At 38.1% G+C, this 22,490-nt stretch overlaps 1 protein-coding gene across 1 annotated transcript in view; it reads left to right on the top strand.

The window, feature by feature from the left end:
* TTBK2 (tau tubulin kinase 2) overlaps positions 1 to 20,746 on the top strand; it is a 131,063-nt gene extending 110,317 nt beyond the window's left edge. Inside the window, exons 11-15 of the mRNA XM_081049240.1 lie at positions 3,244 to 3,460; positions 5,625 to 5,836; positions 7,809 to 8,397; positions 14,568 to 15,838; positions 18,174 to 20,746. Coding sequence (XP_080905366.1) covers positions 3,244 to 3,460; positions 5,625 to 5,836; positions 7,809 to 8,397; positions 14,568 to 15,838; positions 18,174 to 18,636 — 2,752 coding nt within the window. The 3' untranslated portion in view covers positions 18,637 to 20,746. The remainder of the gene's footprint in view (positions 1 to 3,243; positions 3,461 to 5,624; positions 5,837 to 7,808; positions 8,398 to 14,567; positions 15,839 to 18,173) is intronic.
* Positions 20,747 to 22,490: the final 1,744 nt, after the last annotated feature.

Raw genomic sequence — 22,490 nt, 5'->3', positions numbered from 1 at the left:
ATGTCAAAGGCCCTTCCACCTGGAAACTTAAAAATCTCCTATTAAACTACCCTTGGGTGAAAGGGAAAATACAAACTGGAGTTACAGGACAGTAATGATAATTAAAACACATAGAATCTGTGGGATACATTTAAAGCCAAGATCAAAGGAAAATTGATGTTACTAAACAAGGAGGTACATAATGTCTTATTACTGAAGATACTAGTGTTGATAATGTTGCTAAGGTGGTGTTAACCAGATTTCTCCACTGTAAAGTTACTGTTTTTCCCTTTGTAAATAAATAATAAGTATCTTGTGGGAAGATACTTTGAGATTATTCGAATAAATTTGGTTTTCATCATACTTTTACCCACTAATTTTAGCATCCATCAGTTGATCTTGCCTGCAAAGTATCAGGCCCACAAGCCTACCATTTACTACCATGTTTCCCCGAAAATAAGACCTACCTGGAAAATAAGGTCTAGCGTGATTTTTCAGGGTGACAGCCCTTGAACATAAGCCCTATTGCGTCTTTTGGAGCAAAAATTAATATAAGACCCTGTCTTATTTTCAGGGAAACACAGTATATGGCCCTTTAAGAAAACACTTGGTGACCTCTGGGTTATTTCTATTTGCAAATGATAAGGAAGAATACCTGGAAAGCCCTAGAGAATCAGTGTTAAAGAGAAAAAACGATAATGTATGTCCCACAACTCTGAATTTCTTAGCAGAAGGAGAAAGGAAGTTCAGGAGAAGGTAGGAAGATGCTTTAGATCAGGAGTCAGCAAACCTTCCTTGTAAAGGGCCAGATAAATTTGTGGGCTCTCTCATACTACTGCTGCTTGTTGTAGTAAACAATATGGAAAAGAATGAGCACGACTGTGTGACATAACACTTTATTAACAGAAATAGGTGAGCAGGCCAGATTTGGCTGACAAGCCCTAGTTTGCCGGCCCCTGACTTAGATTATGGGGAAGGGAATATGAAAAGGATGTCCATTCTTTCTACTTTTCCAGTTCTTTCACACATTTCCTTCCTTTTTTCCCTAATCTACTTCTGAAATTGATACCTTGCCTACAAACATAGACCATGTGTTCATAATACTCTCACATGTACTTTCTCACTCATTCTTATTCCTTAACATAATACAGTTTTCCTGGGAAGAAATTTCTTTATCTCAAACTCCAGATTTGGATCTGAGTTTTAGGAGAAGGAAGAAAATAATAATTATGTAAGGAGTAAACATGGGAGAATAAATGCAGAGGAACCTGAGTCATGTGAAAGAGAACCTGTATAGAGAAGATGAAGAGTTCCTTGAAGTGTGTGGTATTATACTAAAGCATAAGAGATGTGAGGGAAACTAAGACAGAGTGAAAATAGAAGCCGTTTCATAGGTGGAAGTGTGGTTTGTCTCCTGAGGAGTGGAAGAAGAAAATGCCAAGGAGTTGGTATAGTTGGAAAGAAGCAGAACAGTAGCTAGGCATAAGGAAAAAGGATTTGGAAGAACACTCAGTGATTAAAATGTAGAAAATAGTGTGGGGCTAGTAGACTGAGCTTCCTGAACTCAAATATTCATCCTTTTGCCTGTCCCTTTCCTCAGGAACAGAAGGAGTTCTTTCAGTAAACATTTGCAGTACCATGTAACACATATATGTTAGTGTCCAGTGTAATTCTTTGCATCAGTGAATGAATTATATTGAACTTATATCTAAAAAATCTTTTACTAGCCAATTTATTCTGAACTTTACTTTTATATTAAATCCTTTCATTTGAACTATTTTAATCCAAACTACCTTTTCAGTAGTTCCTAGTATCAGAATTATAGGTACTATTTTACAAGGCTGTAAGGATTTTTCTTGGGAGCGATTATCAGTGGTTTTCTAGATTATTTACCTCTAACCTGTTGATAAAGAGGTTCATCTTCTAGCATTGATCCTGGTAGGAAGAGGATGGTAGTGAAGGTCATCAAGTTTGGTGAAACAGGTCCCAGTAAAATGACTGATCTTTGTTCTCACAGCATGACATATTTCTGACACCTGGCCCAGGGTGCAACCGTTACCCTAAGTCAGGGGCGTCCAAACTGCAGCCCATGATCCATTGTTAATTGGCCCACAGCAAATTCCAAAAATGTATTTAGTTTACTTAAATAAACCAGGTGCTGCAATACGTACTTCACCTCGAGTGAGTGGCCCGGCTGTTTGTGTATTTTACCGCATATGGCCCTTGGTGCAAAACGTTGAAAAAAGTTTGGACACCCCTGCCCTAAGTGGTTCTCTGAGGAGATGCGTATTTTACCACTCATAATAATTGTGTCAGTATAATCTACCGAAGACTCATTTTTTGTTGTTGTTGTTGTTTAACTTTTAAACATCCTAGATTACTTCTAAGAAAAGGTTTCGTTGTATGTTAAATATTGTGTTCAGTCAGCAGTATTTGAAAAAAACAAAACCAAAAAACTGTAATATAGAGTTATAGCACATTAGAGCTGGCAGGGGCCATATCACTTAGTGAGCGATAACTGAGAACTAGAAAGACCCTTCATGGGTCTAAGGGACCCTTCTAAACCCTTCTAAGTCTAAGGGAGAGATGACCAACTATGTAAATAGGACATTAAGTTATTTTGAAAGAAATATATAGACAAAGTACCAATTAATATTTTCTATTGTTCCCTGTCAGCTCATGTAGAATATATGAACTGTATAATTGCAGAATCTCTAGTTTTTCTTTAAAGCCAAGAATTTTCTTTCTCCTCTTTATGTCCCTAGGGCCTTGCATGTAGTAGGTACTTAGTAAAAAGTCTGTAAATGAAAAAACAAATGCACATTTCACACTATTAAAAAAAGTAACATTACCAATTGTTCTGATGATACCTGCCTACATCACTGTGACACAACATTTTCCTGTTTCTAGTTTTTGTTATTCTCTTTTAAAAATGGGTAAAGAATAGAAAATATTAAAATTGACAAAGACTTCTTGGAAAATAAACCAAATGTTTCTGACTTTTAAAGTGCTTGTTAAATCAGTGAGTTACTGTATTAGAATTTGTATTTTTATATCAGCTTGAAAATTCTATTGTTCAAAATGTAGAAGTTTTATTTTGTAGAATTCGCATGGCCTGTTTCCAAGGTTTTTGGTTTTGTTTTACTCTCTTCTGGTATATAGACTTCATCATTTAAATCCAAAAACAAAATTGTAGTATCGTCTTATAGTAATTTTTAATTCTGATGTTTTTAAGTTCTATTCATTTTTCACCTTCATTTTTAGAATTGCCAATGCTACTCCCATCCCAGGAGACTTGCTTCGAGAAAATACAGACGAGGTGTTTCCAGATGAACAGCTTAGTGATGGGGAGAATGGCATCCCCGTTGGTGTGTCACCAGATAAATTGCCTGGATCTCTGGGACACCCTCGTCCTCAGGAGAAGGATGTCTGGGAAGAGATGGATGCCAACAGGAACAAGATGAAGCTTGGGATTTGTAAGGTGCATATTTCCTGCACAGGAAATGACATCTTTCTGTGTGCTTATTATTTTTCTCCTGTTGCTATAGCAAAGTATCATGTTTCTCAATTCTGAATGAGAAATAGACACAATATTCTATTGTTAGTTATTTTTATATTTTTAATTGTGATATTTTGGCTAATTTTGTCCGTAACATTCAGGTATTGACACCAAACAATCTGCATCTTGTATTTTGTGGAAAAGATGAAGGTATTTTTAAAAAAAAATAACCAGACACTGAGACTAAAAGAAGAGACACCTATAGAACAGAAGTGAATAGTCTTTCCAAATAATGTGACAAGACTGGGCCCCTTCTATAGTGTGGACCAGTGGAGCTCTGAGTACCCATTCTGAAAATTGTCTCAAATGGAGGTAGAGAACTGAGGGTTGGAAGTGGGAAGCATTAAACTGCTTATGAGTTGATCAAGTGGATGTTGAACAAATGACAGGATTTTTTCTTTATGAGGATTATAATTAGGTCCACCTATAAGTATGGGGAGAGATACAGATTTCTGAGTTTAAATGGTTAATTTTTAGTAATCTTGGGGCAGATTATCCCCAGATTTCTCTCCGATCTTATTGTCTTTGGTCATTTCCATTTTCATAGAAGATCAGATGAAGATAAGTGGTATGGAAAGGCAAGAAATTACAAATCAGTTTTTGGTGCTTTCTTTGTTTTTATAAGGGCTGAGTTGCAAAGGAGGTTAAGTTTATAGGTGTAAAATGAGACATTGAGCTCATACCTAGTTACATGACTGATAGAAAATTTGCTACTCATGCTTTATGAATGGGGAATACATCTTGAAAAGAATCTTCTATGATCACTTCTGAGGAGCTACATCTTTGGACAGTATATGCTATATTGTTAAACTACGTAATTTAAAAAATTAACAGTATATACTTTCAGTCATGAGAGTTTTTTGTAAAAACATTCTCTGCAAAGATGTGATAGGCTGCACTGTGGTCTGGTTATTGAATAAACACTATTTGGATGAGTAGTAGTCAGCAATAAGTCATGAAAAATAATCAGGAAGTCAGATTTTTGTAATGTCAGATGTGGCACCACGAGCAAACTGTCCTTAAAGTGGAAAATCTCTACTTGCCAGCCTATATGGATGTCAGTGAATGTGAGAGTGAAATGGCACTTGACATAGGTCTTAATTACTTTGTTTTTTTCACCCATTATCACTATTTAATCTATTCTCTTCTATTTTATAATTTCTTCCTTAAAAAAAATTACTCAAATTAGATTATTAGTGGTGTTGTTCTTTCATGCAAGTAATGTTTATATGGATTTTTCAAAGATGTTTACCATTCCATGCATTTTTGGAAGTCCTGGATTCATCTTCTTTCTTCCTAAAATATTTCCTTTAGAAGTTCCTTTAGTTGAGGTCTTTTGGTAGAGGACTATTTCAATTTTTATTTAGCTGTAAATGTATTTATTTCAGCCTCATTTTTTAAGGATAGTTTATGCTAGATTCAAAGATTTTGATTGACAGTATTCCCCCTCCCCCTCTTCAACTATTGGTGGTCAGTAGTAGTAGTTTGCTGTTATTTTGTTTTGTTTTTTCTTTCTTTGCAGAGAATCATTCCATCTGTCCTTCCTCCCCAGCTACTTATTAGCTTTTCTCCTTGTCTTTGGTGTTCTGCATTTTAACTACAATGTGTCCTTCTGCCCTACTTAGCCCCTCATTATTCTAACACTAGATTTTCTTCTTTGTTTTTTAGAGAGGGAAGGAGACAGGCTATTCAGGCTTGGTGACCTCTCCTACCTCATGTGAGAGCACTTACCTCTCAAAGAGAATGTCCTTTTCAAGTTAATTTTAGTTTAGTGGGATGGAGTTCTATAAGCATCTAGTTAGACATAATATGAAAAGATAAAGTTGTCAAACATTTTTACATTGTTTATCTTTGTACCAAAATATAAAAACTAAAATAATACTGAAACTGAGACTAAACTAAGAAAACTCATTTAATGAAGGGTTAATAGACAAGTATGAAATGCAGTAAACTAGCCAAAATATCCTAATCTTCTCAAAACACATCCCTATCATTTGCTTATACATATTGAAAGACTTCAGTGATTCCTACCACGTATAGTAACTGGAATGTCTTTACTGTTTTGTGTTTTTACTATTTTGTCTAGGCTGCTACTGAAGAGGAGAATAGCCATGGTCAAGCAAATGGCATTCTGAATGCTCCAAGCCTCGGTTCACCAATTCGTGTCCGCTCAGAGATTACTCAGCCAGACAGAGATGTTCCTTTGGTGCGAAAGTTACGTTCTATCCACAGCTTTGAGCTGGAAAAACGTCTGACACTGGAGCCAAAGCCAGATACTGACAAGTTTCTTGAGATCTGGTATAAAATAGTTTTTTCTTTTTTTTTTTAAAGCAACTAATATACTATTGCTATTTTAAAATATTTATTTATTTCTATTACATAAAGTCTTTTAAATAAACTTTCATTTTTATAACATTGACTTAATTAAGCTCTTATTTTCATCCATGTTTTTTATTATCATCCTGATGCTTGATGTGAATTATCTCCTAATACTGTTACTAGTTCTATAACATAGCCTTTGGCTTTGGGAGCTGAGCAGTGGGAGCTGGTAACTTCATAACACTAGGTATAAGTCAAATGAACATTTTGAAGTGATTTTATCTGGAAGGTGATCTCTTTTATTGGAATGAAGAAGACGCAGTATATAGGTGGAGAGGGCGTGATTAAGGTGGTATTAAGCAGGAAGGAGGGGAGTATATGAAGGAGGGAAAAAGTAATTTATACACGGGTAGGCTAGTCAGTTAAATTTAATGAAGGCCTTCTATGAGTAAGTGCTGTAGGAAAAATAGGCATGAATAAGTTTATCATTCTCCCTAGAAAGAAGGAAAGATGGAACTTTAGAGAGCTCACATCTACTTCGATAGAAGGAAGGCGGAACTGAGAGAGCTCTACATTGGGAATGACTAGATCACGGTTATGAGGCCCATTATCCTCCAATTGTGGTAACAGAAGACAGAACGAAACTTGAAAAAGCGTTTGGGCTACATTTATGAGTTATAGAAGGCTTCAGTCATATTAAGAGATGAGTGACTTTAATAATAGTCGCACCCTTCAATGTACACTTCTGATGGCTGCTATTGGTAGTGACAAAGTAGGTTAGTAGGACCACATGTTTGACTAACATGGTAGTTACTGTGTCCAAAGATTCACCTAGTCCAGCCTTAGACAGCCCTTCATACATGTGTATTCTTCCTTACATGGTAATCATTCAGTCTCACAACTGTGTGCTGTAAGCTTGTATCTATGGGTTGATACAATCAAGAGGATGGAGGAGGCTTGGGGCAGTATTTAAACATGAATTGTGGCTGAGATTGAGAATAAGTACAAAGTTGCAATAGGGATAAAAGATTAGTTTGGTAAAGAATTAATCTAGTAAAAGAATGAAATTAAAAAGAAGAATCCATGCTAGGGGAAGAGCTGAGAGATAAGGCAGAGTTGAGAACTGAATACGAGAAAATGAACTCAGGCCAGAACCTAGAATGAATAGGGAACAGTTGAAGGAATTGAAGCACCTCATTACAAACTTAAGGAAAAGGCGTATTGCTTAAACTGCTTCCTCACTGATGAGATCAGTTTTCAGAAGTCAGTGCAGCCAAATACCACCAGTCACACTGTTACCTGCCCCTCAGGCAGCAGAGAGATTTGTGTGCAACGAATGTCAACTGCCTCTTAATCCAAGAAAACTGAAAATACACCCTGAAGCTTCCCCCAGACCACCCCACCACCACCCACCACCGTATATGGAGTTCTGTGTGTTTGGTGGGCTGGGTGGGGTTGAGCAGGTACAGTACTGTCTCCTTCAAAGCCCTGCCTGAGGAGGAGTGTACTTGAATGAGACTATATTTACATACATCTCTGAAGACAAAACAAATCAGAAAGTATTTGCCTTAAGTAAACTAGCTTCTTTATTTCCCCTCATAGGGCTTCCGGTGAGGCAAAAGCCCCTTGGGTAAATTGTTCTCACCCCTCAGAGAGAGTAGAGGGCAGTGTGATGGAATTGGCAAAGTGAAGGTGAAATGGATCACACAGTCAACCCAGTTAGGCTTCTCTCCTGCCTCACAGCAGCAGAGACGCCTTCCTTGGGCTCCATCTTCCAAAACAGGGTTATGACAGGTGGAGAAGAGCATTAGTAACCCGTGACACTTTCCTTAGGCTTTATCCATGTTTTTTCTCTCATCTGTGTGTGAATGTTAGCTCTGTATAGATATTATAGGTTATGTAATAAATACTTCCCTCAGACAATTCAGTAACTTTTCTCTGTTTTCTTAAGCCTGGAGAAAATGCAGAAAGATTCCAGTGCAGGAAAGGAATCTGTTCTCCCTGCTCTGCTTCATAAGCCTTGTGTTCCTGCCAGGGCCCGTACGGACCACTTCTGGCACTATGATGAAGAATATCTTCCAGATGCTTCTAAGCCTGCCTCTGCCAACACCCCTGAGCAGGCAGACGGTGGTGGCAGCAATGGATTTATACCTGTTAACTTGAGCTCCTGCAAGCAGGAGGTTGATTCCAAAGAATGGGTGATTGTGGACAAGGAGCAGGACCTTCGGGATTTTAGGACAAATGAGGCTTTAGGCCATAAAACAGCAGGAAGCCCTTCCGATGAGGAGCCTGAAGTACTTCAAGTCCTAGAGGAATCACCTCAAGATGAAAAGCTCCGATTGCGTCCTTGGGCAGAAAATGTCCATTTAAAGAAGGAAACCTCAGGTGTGATCTTAGCACTTTCTGGGGAGTGCCCTGCCACTGCTGCTTCAGAACAATATACGGATAGGCTAGAACTTCAGGCTGGAGCTGCTAGTCAGTGTATTGCAGCAACACCCACAAGTCCAATGGAGGCGCAAGCGGAAGGACCCCTTACAGCGGTAAGAGATTTGTTCCTGTCATTTTTCTCTGTTATCCATTCAAGGTGCTATTACTAAGAAAGGACTAACAGTTGATCAACTACTAAGGTTCTTCAGCAGAGGCCTAAGTTTGTAAATGGGTATTGGGAGTGGTGTCTGAACTGAGTTCTGTAGTCGGTCTTCCAATAGGAAATTTCTCAAAAAAGTGAGGTTTCCTGTCAGGATAGCAACTCAATATACAAAATGACATTATAATCTAATTTCAGAATAACATTTATAATTAGACCATAAGAACTGTCTATCAGTGTGTATATATGGTTTTTTAAAAAACTTGTATTGCTAGAGATTTGGAATCTACATTATAAATATAGTGAGGAAGGCATATATTTAACCATTCGTGGTTTGTATTTTATACTGTTGCTAGGTCTAATACTTTCCTCCCCTTTCTCTTTTGTAGCCTCCACCCCAAAATTTCTCATATTTTACATTCCTCTTAAACAGTGGTTTTACAGCTTTGATGTCCAGCGTTTAAAATCCAGAGTCCCACTCTCACTTCCAGAACTTTTGCTTCAGCACGTCTGGATTAGAGCGAGCCCAGGAATCTGCATTTTAGCAAGCAGCTGAAGACAGTTGTGATACGGGTCTAATGCAAAGGAACTTTTTGAGGGAACTCCACTGTTTCTTCTCAATTTGGGCATTCAGCTGTAGACGCCTGTTACACTGTTGTTTTCAGTAAGCAGTGCTGCTCCCTGTGGCTGCGTGAGCACGAGATCCAGAAAAGCCAAATATAGAGGCAGGGAGCAAGTGTGTACACAAATCTCAGTCACCCCGCGGTCGGGTGTGAGTACCAGGTTTCCTTAAATTCCATAGTCGTTTAGCAGCCCTCTCTTCCCACTCTACAGAAACAGCATTGTTCCCCAGGCTGAAATGTTTTCTATTAGAACACAGTTCCTCATACTGGTGTAAAACAGTGAGGAAAGATGACAAAATGTGATTTTATGTATAGCTCTGTAGGAATTTACCTGCACTTTAAAATAGGGAAATAAATGCCTGCCTCTTTCTTTATCAGTTAGTTGGTGTTTCCTTCTTTCCCACGCTGCTTTGTATGGTTATGCAGGTTGTTTACTGCATGCCTAGCCAAGGGAACAGTTGGGGCTGAAATCTGGCCCACATCTTGCTCGCCACACTCTGCCTCTTGTGCAAGGCTGTTTCCTCTCTGAAGAGCATCCTTTTCCACGTTGTGCAAAGGTACCATGGGGGCTGGAGGCAGGTCGTGCTACCTCGCTCCTTTACCTGGATCCCTTTTCTACCCTACCTTTCTTCTTTCCATTCATTCCCTCTTTCCACCTTCCCAGATTCAGTTTCTTCTTTTCTTTGACTCTATTATGCTATATACTCACCATAGCTCAAGGGTTTTCCCAGTAGCATTCTGGTGTCCTTCCCTTCACCACGGCTTTCTACAGCCTTAGCTCCATTTCTCCTAGTGTGTTTTGTTCTCTCCCATCAATACTGTCCTGTCCACAAAGATTGTTCCCATGGTTCTTTTACACTATCTGCAACATTTTCTCTTATCAAGTTGTTGAAAAACATATATTTATATATTAGATATTTTAATTTTGACCTTATTTTCAAATATTTTTAGTATATGTGCTGCCGAAGTGAGGACATACTTTCAAGTATTTTAAAATAAAAATGTTTTCTGAACTTTAGGTCTCTAAAGAACTGTCAGCTTTTTTTACTTATGTCTAAGCTATTAAACTTATTATTTCCTTCCTTTGGGGGGGCTTGGGACAAAAAGTATATTTATCTTGATTCTCTTCTTGAGGCTTAAATTCAGAGTTTACTTTTACAAAGCAGATGTTAATCACTTCACTAACTTACTACAGGCACATTAAATAGGGGGTACAGTACTGCCAAGTAGTCTCTCCAGCTGTCTTAGCTCTGATTACATGCTCTATCTTGGGTGACATGATAAACTATATTAACGTTCTCTCTGAATATTTTAAATGAAGACATGTTCTGATGGGAAACAGTCCGTTAGTCTCCATCTTTTTCAGTTAGGCTTGTTTCTTTTTTTAAAGATGATCTGAAAGGAAAATGTACCGATATCGTAAAATACATAGGAACTATGATAATAGGCAAAGCAAAAGTTTATCTCTATTACAAGTATGGTTGGCATATTAACTAATATGAACTTCAGCATTCTTTTTTTTAGTACTGATTTGTGAGCCTCGTTTAGGACTTCTCTGATCCATATACATGAAATCATTGATTATCAAATAACTCCTCTGGTATTATTTATGATAGTATTATGGTATTAAGTATGATAGTATAATTCAATCTATTAACAGTCAGAAAAGACCAGAGATTGAAGAACTGAATTTGAAAGTAAAGAAAGCCCATTTGTAAAGTGTTCAAATGATAAACTGGACTATCATTTGGGAGAGGCTTCATGGAAGAAACCCAATCATCCAGTGGTTAATTCATTTGTGTAGTTGGCATTTCTTGAGCATCTACTATGTGTCAAGTACTGTGCTAGGCATCAAGAATTCAAAGCCCAGTGAACTGTCTTCTCATGAACACTTTCAAGGGTCTTCCGTCTAGTACAGGATTACAATTTAAGTGTTAAAGATGCTGTGATAGAAATCCATAGGTAGTTGAAAGTGGGGATATTTGGACTATAGTTCCAAACCCCCTTAAATACACATTACACTGTTACTGATGAGCAACTGTCTCTTAGAAGTGGGATAATAGGGAAAGGGAAAAAGCAACTTTTACTTCTCATTTACTCAGGTCTTGAGGTTTCGCATTTTCAGTTTTACCCACTTCTGTAGCAAAGACTGCTGCCCTCTCCATTCCTCACTCCCGCCATCCCAAACCACAATATAACAATATCTTCAGCAAAAGTAAGTACAGTCAGAGTAAGCAACAGGGGTAAAGAGTGAGAGAGTGGGACATTCTCTTAACATGTTTGACCTCTTAATATTCAGATGCTACCACTGCTGTGTACTGTCATTATAGAAATACTAATTTCGTTCCTAAAAATATGATTCAATAATAGTATTTTAGTTGTAATCATAATTTTCAATATTTGTGTAAAGAATTACAGAGATGCTTTCAACAAAAGAAGTCCATAGTGGATTTTGTAAGGACCCAAAGAAATTTGAATGGTTAAAATTTAATTTTTTAAATAGTCCAAGGATTTATTCCTATAACTCAATTTTTATTGACTATAGTAGAAACCAATAAATTATTCTACTACCTGTATCTCTTCTAAATTACTTGTCAAAAAATCAAAATGAGATATAGGTGTTTTGTAAAGCGCACACCTGTCACTTGGAAGAGAGTCTATTTAGTATGAATGTTGAATTTCCCAAAGTTTTTATTTTCTTAATAGCATCATTTCCGTTGAGTGAGTAAAAACAAAATTGACAATTTGTAAGTTAAAATGTAAATAATAGTTGGCTTGCATGTTATTATCTTTTGCTATGTGGCCGGTCCTAAACATGGGGTAACTATAAAATAATGAGGCAGCTTTATCTGAACCAAAAAATAATGAGACTGATGTTAATCAAACTTAGTACTAGGCATTAAGAAAAATAAATTATGAAAGAAAATGGAGGAAAATATCGAGGTCATTTTCTCACTGTAGAAAATGTTCTATAACCTGATCTACGTAGTTATAGAACAGAAGAAATGAAATGATTTAATTCAGGCCTTAATGTTTGTGAGTGATAGAAATTAAAGATGTAGAAGATGCGCATGGCTTACCGCAGGTCAGCAAGCCCACTTGTAGAGTGTCCCAGGTGCTTTTGTGTCGACAGGTTAAGGGAATCGCTTTTGTGTCTATAGATTAAGGAAGCTATTTTCAGCCATAGTTAGAAGTAGCTTTCTTTTCTTCATATTCAGCTATTGGTCTCTGGTTTTCCTCCTTTTATCTCATCAGGTACTGTTTTTGGAGACTCAGTTTCCTAGACTTTATTTGAAAGTGTGTAGTGCGTGTCAGTAGGCCATATCATGCGGTGCATGACTTTGAAATTCCTGAAGTCCTGTCTCTGACTTTGTTGACCGGGCTATCCTCATTTGTGAAGTTTGTATTAATGATAGTACCCAATTAAAATACAGGGCAACTCTGCAATGGAATCATTTAAAATGATTTTAGGAATACTTTATAAATTTAAACTGCTATGGAAATATTACAGTATATCATAATTGCCCCATATCTTTTCAATGGAGAAAATAAATTCTCTGTCTGATATTTCATATGTTTTTTCTGTGTACAAGATTGTCACCCCTTTTTTCATACCACACATACACATACATGTATATCCTGAATCTACGATGAGTTAAACTCAGGAAAGTGCATTGATTGCCTAGCTGCAATCTCAGAAGACCAGTAGAGTGCTAGTTTTGTAAACACTGCTGGGTTTATTTTGCCTGATGTACTTGGAATTAGATATAATAATGAAGTGACTATTGGTTTACTTGAATGTAATTAGAGTCATCGCCCTTGCCTATTATATAGGCAAATAATTTCACATCTGCTTTTCTTATCACTGTCACTCTTGTCTTAAAAAGTAAATTTTGAAGAGTAAAAACTATAAATTTTAGGTTTCAAAATCATTTTAAAATATGCTACAGAATTGCTATCTGCCTTAATATATTTTAGAATAATAAAAGTATGACGTGACTTCCTGAAGGACGACAGCAGCAATAGAACTTACTGCCGTTTCCCCAACGTCTGAGCTTTAGGTCTGAGCTTGTAAGAACTAAGAGGTCTGAACCCAGACAGCCTGTCTTGGATTAACTTGACAGATCCTCAGGACTCTGGTTCCATTCAGGGGCTATTCCAGGATACTAGTTAGGTGTTTTCTCCCTGGGCTGGGCTTAGGAGAAGCTTTCCATGTTCTTCAACCTAATTGTATTCCTGACACACAAAGAGGCAGATCAAAACAGCTTTATCTGACTGTGGAACCACACCGATTTCTTAGTGTCCTTTGACTAGAGGTGGGGTCTAAGCAAAATCTCCCATGACACTTCCAAGTTCATTTTACTTTGAATTCAGACCAATTACCGTAGTTTTACTAGAACTCAATGGGCTTCATTAAGTGATTTGGCTTATTTGATTTCCAAAAAAAGGCTTTTTTTTTCCTTACCAGTTTATGTGGTTGACATTTTGTGCCTCCTTATGTCACTTTTAACAAATGTGAAGATGTACAAACTTTAGGTATCTTAACAAAGGACATTCTTATTAGATATTGACTTTTATTCAGTTCTTATTAGATATTGACTTTTATTCACGCAGAATTGAAATGACCTTAGTAGAAGGATGGTAGACTTTTCATTTATCATAGACTTGACCTTACAAAATTAAAGATGACATGAAACATTAGTAAATATTTTTGTATGTGTTTGCTTCTAGGAAGATATAATATTCCTAACACTGTTGATTGATAGAATTTATGGGAAACAACAAAATGCATATAAATTTAGAGTTTTTCAATTTATAATTATATGCCAATAATTTTTTCCTATTCTGGCAGGAAATCTCTGGCACATTCAAAGGGACTTGGAAAGAATTTAATGAAAGGAACTTTTTACAGATACGTGGATAGAGTTAAGGGAGCCCACAGGACCAGCAATAGAGGGAGCCATTCCTATCCTGAGTCCTGAAAGAAGAGGAAGAGGGGCTATTAGGAGAACCTGGTGAAAGGCCTGTCTGTGGGAGTGGGGCCATGAGACGGGTGATCGCCAGGACTGCTAGAATGTAGCCACCACTAAACCTGCAGCTTACACTTGGAGAGGAAGCAGGGAGAATGAATACCCAGACCTTTCTCTCCTCAAACTCTCTGATTCTCTACTGTTGCTTCCCATTGGGCAAACCCAGAAATCAGAAGGCCAGGGAGCCTGGATAGTGCAGTCTGCAGAAGTCAGTCTTCTAGAACACCGAGGAGACTAAAGGAGAGGCGGGAATGAACCTCGAGGGAGACTGTGCTGTACAGTCCTGAGTAGGGGAGCTTGAGTGTCATGCATTCTTACGCAGAATTTTTCATTTCAAGTATGAGTTGGGCAGATCTTGTCCTCTGTGTTCATCTTATAAATTAGAATTTGAGTTGTTAAACCTCAAGTCCTGCATCTTTATTTATGTTCCACGTGATTGTGTTTTGACTTTTTTTCTTCTCTCTCTCTAGATTACAATTCCTAGACCTTCTGCGGCGTCTACACAGTCGACTTCAGGAAGCTTTCACTGTGGTCAGCAGCCAGAGAAGAAAGACCTGCAGCCCGTGGAGCCCACTGTGGAACTGTACTCTCCAAGGGAGAACTTCTCTGGCTTGGTGGTGACAGAGGGAGAACCTCCTACTGGAGGAAGCAGAATAGACTTGGGGCTTCAGGTAGATCATATTGGTCATGACGTGTTACCCAATGTTAGAGAGTGTGACAAATCCCAAGACCTGGGGCCGAAAGACCTTCCTGACCATAACAGACTGGCTGTGAGGGAATTTGAAAGTCTCCCCAGGGAAACTGAAGAGAAAAGCATTCTTTTGGGGTCAGATAATGAAGATGAGAAGTTAAGTAAAGGGCAGCATTATATTGAGATCTCCTCTCTCCCAGGAGACCTAGTAACTATGGAACAGGATCACTCCGCTACTACTGAACCTCTTGACATGGCAAAGATGCAGACGTTTAGTGTGGTGCCAAATCAAGACAAAAATCATGAGAAAATAAAGCTTCTGGTAGTTGGAACTTCAGAAATTTCTCCACAAGTAATTGACCTACAAGCTGAAGGACAGTTAGACCAGGTGGCAGCAATGCAAAAAAGTAAGATATCTAAAGATGACATCGAGAGTGAAGACTTGCCAGGTCACCAGGGAGAGCTCGCTACTCTTTTGCATCAAGAGGATAAGAAAGAGAAAATGGTCCCTAGAAATGGAGAGCTATTTCATTGTGTTTCAGAGAGTGAGCATTGTCCCTCATCCCGGAAGGATGTGGTTAGGTCATCCTTTGTAACTAGACACAGCCGCATCCCTGTTTTAGCACAAGAAATAGACTCAACTTTTGAGTCATCCTCTCCAGTCTCTGCAAAAGAAAAACTCCTCCAAAAGAAAGCTTACCAGCCGGACCTAGTCAAGCTTCTGGTGGAAAAAAGGCAACTCAAGTCTTTCCTTGGGGACCTCTCAAGTGCCTCTGATAAATTGCTAGAGGACGGATTAGCTACTGTTCCTGCTCCCTTTTCTGAGGAGGAAGTCTTCACTCCCTTTTCAAGACTGGCTGTAGACTCCCCGCTGAGCAGGTCAGCTGAAGATAGCTTTCTGTCACCCATCATCTCTCAGTCCAGAAAGAGCAAAATTCCAAGGCCAGTGTCATGGGTCAACACAGATCAAGTCAGTAGCTCAATTTCATCTCAGTTTTTGCCTCGGCCACCACCAGGGAAACCACCCACGAGGCCCACAGTAGAAGCCAGGTAACATTGTGTGCTCTCCCTATGTTAAGTGTGTAGCACTATTTCTGTGTCTGTTTGATAATATGTCGGTGGTATCATTTCTTTGTTACCTGCTTCTGATTATCTACTTCCTTCCCTGCCTTTCCCAAGTCATAGTAGAAAGGGTCATATTGATCCAGGTTAATTCTTAGCTCTCTCATTTCCTAGCAGTGTGAACCTCAATTTTCTTATCTATAAAATGCGTAGAACATCTGCCTTGTGGTTTTGGGAGGATGAAATAAGGTAGCAAACATCCAAAGCTTCTTGCAGTACTTAATAGCATACAAAAAAGGTTAACTTCTCTTCCAGTCTATTTTAACTAGATACTTAGTAATTTTCTAGCTTTGACTAATCAGAATCTCATTATAACAGATGTTATTATGATGTCAAATTCTAATGAAGACTATACCATGTCCATAATTTTATGGCTGGGCCATGTAGCAGTGCTGTTATCTGATTATAATGTATTAAACAAAACAAAAAATACTATAGGAAATTTCTCTAGGTCTGATGATAGATACAATTATACATAATAAGGTTATTTCTTTAATATGTACTGTATGGTATACTTGTTTATTGAATATTCTCATGCATAGTTGACCATAGATTGATTATATTTTGAAGAAGAGGGGAAAATATTGGGAGATGATGGATGAACCAGTTAGGAGTGCTTTCACAGAGCAGAATGGTCTAAACTCTTGGAGAAGAAAAAGAAAAGGGACGGTCTTTTTCTTTTTTTTTTTAAATTGTGAAAATTAGAATACATTTACATGAAAACTATAACCTGTTCTAGATAGTATGACAATAGGCCTCCACCTGTTATAAGGATTTCTGAAGTGTATTAAAGTGAGATTCTATCTGTATCGTTACCCCGCAGAACTTGCTACCCTCACCTAAAGTTTAATTTTGACTTGCCTTAGGGTTTTAGGTTCAAGGATAACTAAACCTTGGATTTGAAGCGCCAGTGAGATTAGACTTCCACTGGAAGAGGGGGGATGAGTAAACAGCAGTTATTTAGCTGAGACACTTTAAAAATGTGATTCCATGAACAATGTTCACACGGATCCTCCTTTTTCTCCTGCTTGGCATCTATGCTTAATGGAGATGGCACATCTGTGGCTTGAATTACTTTGGACTGCAACAAACAAATCTTAATTATTTACTATTTAGCACTATATGTGTCCCCTAAAAGTAGCACTTGGTAACTAAGCCAAGCCTGTGGCATTCTGCCAGATAATACAGAGCTGACCAGCTTGGAACTCATCTCAGCACTCAGAGGGAACTCAACTTTGCCACATAGATCCTGGCACAGAGGAAATATTTTATTCCAGTCTTCAAATTTTAGAATAAGATCCAAGAAGGTAGGCTTAACCCGAACGAGTTTCATGTCATTTTTTGAGAATAAGTGGGTGGTGTGGAAGGAAGAGGAGAGAAAATTTCAGAGAAAAAAATCAGTAACTTGTTGCTGACCTGTGATGATGATGATGGCTGTTTGTGTCCCTGCACCCCCATAGGGTCTAATAGAATCTTGGAGGTTCTTCTCTCACTTCCTTCTGTAAGGAGTGGCATGTCAGCAGTTTGAGGTTTAAACTCTTCAACTGAATGGATTTTAGGCCCAAACAGAAAGACGTTTACAGCAAAGAAGACGTTGCTATTCATATGAATACACTCTAGATTTAGAATTCTGAGGTCCAAACTCAGATGCCAGTAAGAGGGGTGGCCAGTCTCAAGCTCAGCTCTCCTGAATCTCAAGACTGTTGTCAGGGGCAGAAACTGAGGCCCAAAGGAAGCAGTGACTACTCTTTTCTTTTGGACATTTTTAAATGAAGCTGAAATATACTTTTATAATGCTATTGGTGTGTACAGCTTATGTTGAAGACTTTCATTACGGGGTTCAGTGTTTATCTATGTATATAGTATGTATACAGAATTCCTGTCCTAGAAGCCTTAAACAAAATGTGCTAACATGCTAGAGACATTTTGTTCAATCCGAAAATCAGAAAAGTGAACATGCCATTGGAGGAAGGGGACTAACAACAGTTAAGTGCTTCTGAAAGGCAGACATCCAACTAAGTACTTTACTTGGGTTATTGTACTTGGCTGCACAGTTATGCTAAGATTGATGGTATTCCCATTAAAAGGTGGGAGAGGTTAAATAATTTGTCCAGGGTCATATAACAGGTAAGGGAAAGAATAACTCTATATCCTGGGTTTCCTGGTTTCGAACCACATCATACACATGATTTGAGACATTGTGACTTTTTAGGCACACTTGAAATGAATTAAAATGAAAATAATTCTTCTCTGTCTTTTCAAGGCTCCGCAGATATAAAGTCCTAGGGAGTAGCAATTCCGACTCAGACCTTTTCTCCCGCCTGGCCCAAATTCTTCAAAATGGATCTCAGAAACCCCGGAGCACTACTCAGTGCAAAAGCCCAGGATCCCCTCATAATCCAAAAACACCCCCCAAGAGCCCAGTGGTCCCTCGCAGGAGTCCCAGTGCCTCTCCTCGAAGTTCTTCCTTGCCTCGCACGTCTAGTTCCTCACCATCTCGGGCTGGCAGACCCCACCATGACCAGAGGAGTTCATCCCCGCATCTGGGGAGAAGCAAGTCACCTCCCAGTCACTCGGGATCTTCCTCCTCCAGGAGGTCCTGCCAACAGGAGCATTGCAAACCCAGCAAGAATGGCCTGAAAGGATCCGGCAGCCTCCACCACCACTCTGCCAGCACGAAAGCCCCCCCAGGGAAGAGTAAGTCAGCCAGTAAACTCAGCAGATAGGAGCCAGGCTGCATCTCTGTGAGACGTGTGAGATCTTCCTCCTAAACCTGATGCATGTGTGTCCTTGTACTGTCTACTTAAAAAATCAGTGTTGATTTTCTCTTGCAAAAGAAAGTAACATGATAAATTATTTATAAGGAGACATAAATATATGATAAGGAATTACCTAAGGCAGGCAGCAAGCAGATCAGGAATCAATGCCTTTGCATAGGAAGGGGCAATCGAGCAAAGCCCAGGGGGAGAAACTGATTAAATGAACTCTCATTTTTTTAGCTGCCTTTAAAATGAAAGAGTTGAAGGTAGGAGGTGGAATGGAATTTTAAGGCGTTTGGCCTACTTGTTTTTAAGGCTCTTCTCAAAGATTATATAGCAAAGGTGAAACTTCTTGTTTTAATATTTTCGTTCAAAACGTCCCAACCTTGGAGAGTCAGAATTGTCTGATATTAAAGTATGTAAGAAGTCTGTTGCTGAGGAGCCAATGCTGATTTGCGTTGGGCTGGTGTGTTTACCTAGCGTATTGAGAGTTCACATCTTTACTTTGCTTCATTCCTAGTACCCTCCCTGGATTTCCCATTTTTTAAAGTCAGTGTTTCTCACCTGACCCAATTGCTCTTCTTTTAACAATACATTCTAATATGCTTTTAGCGACACACGTTGAGAATTTCAAATCCAGTTACTTTTTTCTAGTCCCCTAATATTTTTCTTTGGAGCACCATATTCGCAGTATATTTTTATTGTGAGAAATAACTGATGAAACGTAGGTAAGAAAACTTAGGAAGGAAACGTCTAAATAGAGCGAGTTTGCAGGTTTTAGTGCTTTAGGGAGAGAGGGACAGGGTGGGGGTTAATACCCTTCAAGATAGAAGGACTCTCTTTCCCTGTTAGTTTCCTCCTTGTGGAAGGAAAACTGCCCAGAGTAGACCTTGCTTCCCTAAGTCTTCTAGGTACCAACTATTACGAATATCAAACTCCGAGATGATAGCAGGGAAGTACAATGCCATGGAATGTGGCTGTATGCTATAGAGATTTAGACAGAAAAATAGAAATTAGGTGTGTTGTTGAGGCTTGCAATCCTCAAACTTTGTATTTTATACATTTAGCCAATAAGGAATCAGTATCTGGGGAAATAAATTTAGATTCAATATTTATCTTTTAATGTTTTGTTACCTGCTTTTCCTGTGCTTTAGTTTGAACTTTTCGGCTTCTTGACCTGATTTCCATGTAATCTTCAATTTATAAAAGCTGTGAGGAGGATCATATTTGTTCTAATCTGACTCTTCTGCTAACAGGAATCAGGCAAAATTAAATCATAGTAGACTTTTTAAATGGGCTCTTTTATACTCTGTAGGTGTTTTTTTGTGTTGTAAAGACCTCCCTAAGGTCAGGAAAATTGGTCGGCTTGCTGTTGAAATTTGCCTTCTAGCAAACATCTGTGCTTTCTCTTTGACCTTGTGTTTGCTGCCAAACCTAATATGGTTGAATTGGGGGGGAAAAAAACAGAAAAAATATATTTCCTCACCAAGTGAACATATTCTAATGCTGCATTAAAGCTGCCCTGAAGCTGCACTGAACTTAACCTTGTTCTTTATCTGTGTTGAGCTTTTTTTAAAAGAAAGAAACTCAAAACACTATTGAGGCATATTTGGTCTCCCGAAAGAAATGTAGCATAGTGTGGAATCTTAATTTCTCTCCGGTTTCAAGTACTACAGAGGAATGCAATGGATAAGACATATTTGCTGTTTACCTGAAGCAACTGTAATACTGGAAGACCGATCCTTCTGTATTATATTGTACAATAGTTGCTGTAATACAACTTGCATGTGTTCAATGGTAAATTATATAAATATTTATAAATATATAGAGAAACATATGCTTATATAAACTCGTTCTTTCTCATTCTCCATTTGTAATTTCAAGATCACAGATGGTGAAAGTCCTTTTTATTGTGTGCCTCGCGTACACTTGGGCCTTGCCTAGCTTCATTTTCTGAAAATATGTTCTTGGCATGTGACACTTCAGATTTTTTGCCTGCCTTGTAACTATTGCAAGGGTAGGCAGTCTTCAACAAGCCAAGATAGGTTATTTAATTTTCATTTTTAAAAGCTCTTCATAGGGGAAAAAAATTACTGGGATGTGCTTGTAATAGTGGTTCAAAGATTTGCCATGTTAATCACATAATTCTGTCCTTATGGTTAGAGTGGATAAACTGGGATGATATTCATGGGTCTCATGTAAATTGATTTTTTAAAAATATCTTAAAAATTGCCATTCTACTTTTCCTCTTCTCACCTCACTTTTTTGGGGGGTGGGGGGGTGGGGAAGTAATTTACAATTAAGAAATTGCCATTTTTCTGTTGTATTAAATTCTGCTAAAATAGGCAGCTTTAAATCCTGACCTCTTTCATCAGAAATGTGTTTGTGGTAACCACTGGAAAAGCTCACGAGGCTCCAGATATGGTGTATGTGTTGTTTTCTTATTGGCATTTCTCTGCTAGCAGTCAAAACTGACAGTGACGGCAACATGGCAACTTAACATTTTCTCTCTTTCTTGGTTCCTTGTGTTTCTCCCAACTTTTCCATGGTTGCCCCCTTTTCAAAATGGCACCGACAAACAGATCCAGAAACAGCCTCATTGTGTAGGAATATTTTATTTTACAGGTAGAGGAAAGAGTTAACCAAAGATGTTTCTGCTTGATACTTTCAAAAGAACACAGACTATATCTTATATATCAATAGGTCCACTTGAAAATACTACATTACATATTTACTTTATGGTTTGTAAAAGCAATTTGTGCTTTTAGATGTTACAAATCTTGAGCTAAGAAGAGAAGTTGGCAGCCCTGAGCAAAGCACTTTTGGCACAAGGATTTTTGTTTTGTTTTATTTTAAAGTACGACACAGAGAACAAGTTCTGGTGTTATTGTTGATGTTATTTTTAGTTAATTTTTTAATTTATTTTTTAGTGATGGCACATACCAGATTTCAGTGACAAACATAGATCATCCAAGTAATTTTAAACCAGTTTGGTTATTCTACCTAAGTGGAACATGATCATTAATTAAAGTCAAGCCAAACTATGCTAGAAGTATCACGGGGCAGAAATTAAAGTTATCTTTTGAAAATCAAGTGGTTTTCGTGGTTTCTCCTATCATAACAAAATTGCTGGTTACCTATTCACACTTGTCCTTATTCTCTGTCTAATCTCCGGAATTACTTGAGTGGAACAGAAGATGGAATTAGCAACAGTTTAGTCCCTTTAGCTAGCATTCTTTCTAAATTATGCTGCCAAATCTCCAGGGTATACAGGTTGGTTAAAAGATTAAAATTCCAGTAATTGTCAGCACAGCTTAAAGGCATTTAACGTTAACATATAGTCAACAAAGGAGGAAAATTGGGTCATATCAAATTTAAAGCACAGATTATAAACACCTTTGAATGGTAAGTCCTAGGTAGACACTGTCATTCTCAACTTGGTGTGCAAGCTGGCCTTGCTGACAGTGGCATAGCTACGTTTATTGTTTTTTTAAGTTGCATGTTGTGAAGTGAATGTTTTTTGTAAAAGTTGCCAAGTTAAGTCCTAAATAAGTAGCAAAATGGTAATTAAGACCATTTTATTATCCACTTTATATAATTCGCTTTAAAATACTAAACAAATCTCAGCTGCTTACTAATGCAGTGGACTGGTTGTGCAGTCTTTCTGTTTAGCTCCTAGCTGCTATGGGAACTTGAGGTTCTTTGGTAATCATCAGAGATTCTTTCCAGACCACAGATTTTTATGCAAATGTTTCTATGGTTATATTCAATCTACAAGGAAAAAGTGTACATTGGTGCATGTTTTATCAACCCAGACACAC

This window comes from Rhinolophus hipposideros, assembly GCF_964194185.1.
Source record: "Rhinolophus hipposideros genome assembly, chromosome: 5".
Classification (NCBI taxonomy): domain Eukaryota; kingdom Metazoa; phylum Chordata; class Mammalia; order Chiroptera; family Rhinolophidae; genus Rhinolophus; species Rhinolophus hipposideros.
This window is presented reverse-complemented; position numbering and strand designations above follow the sequence as displayed.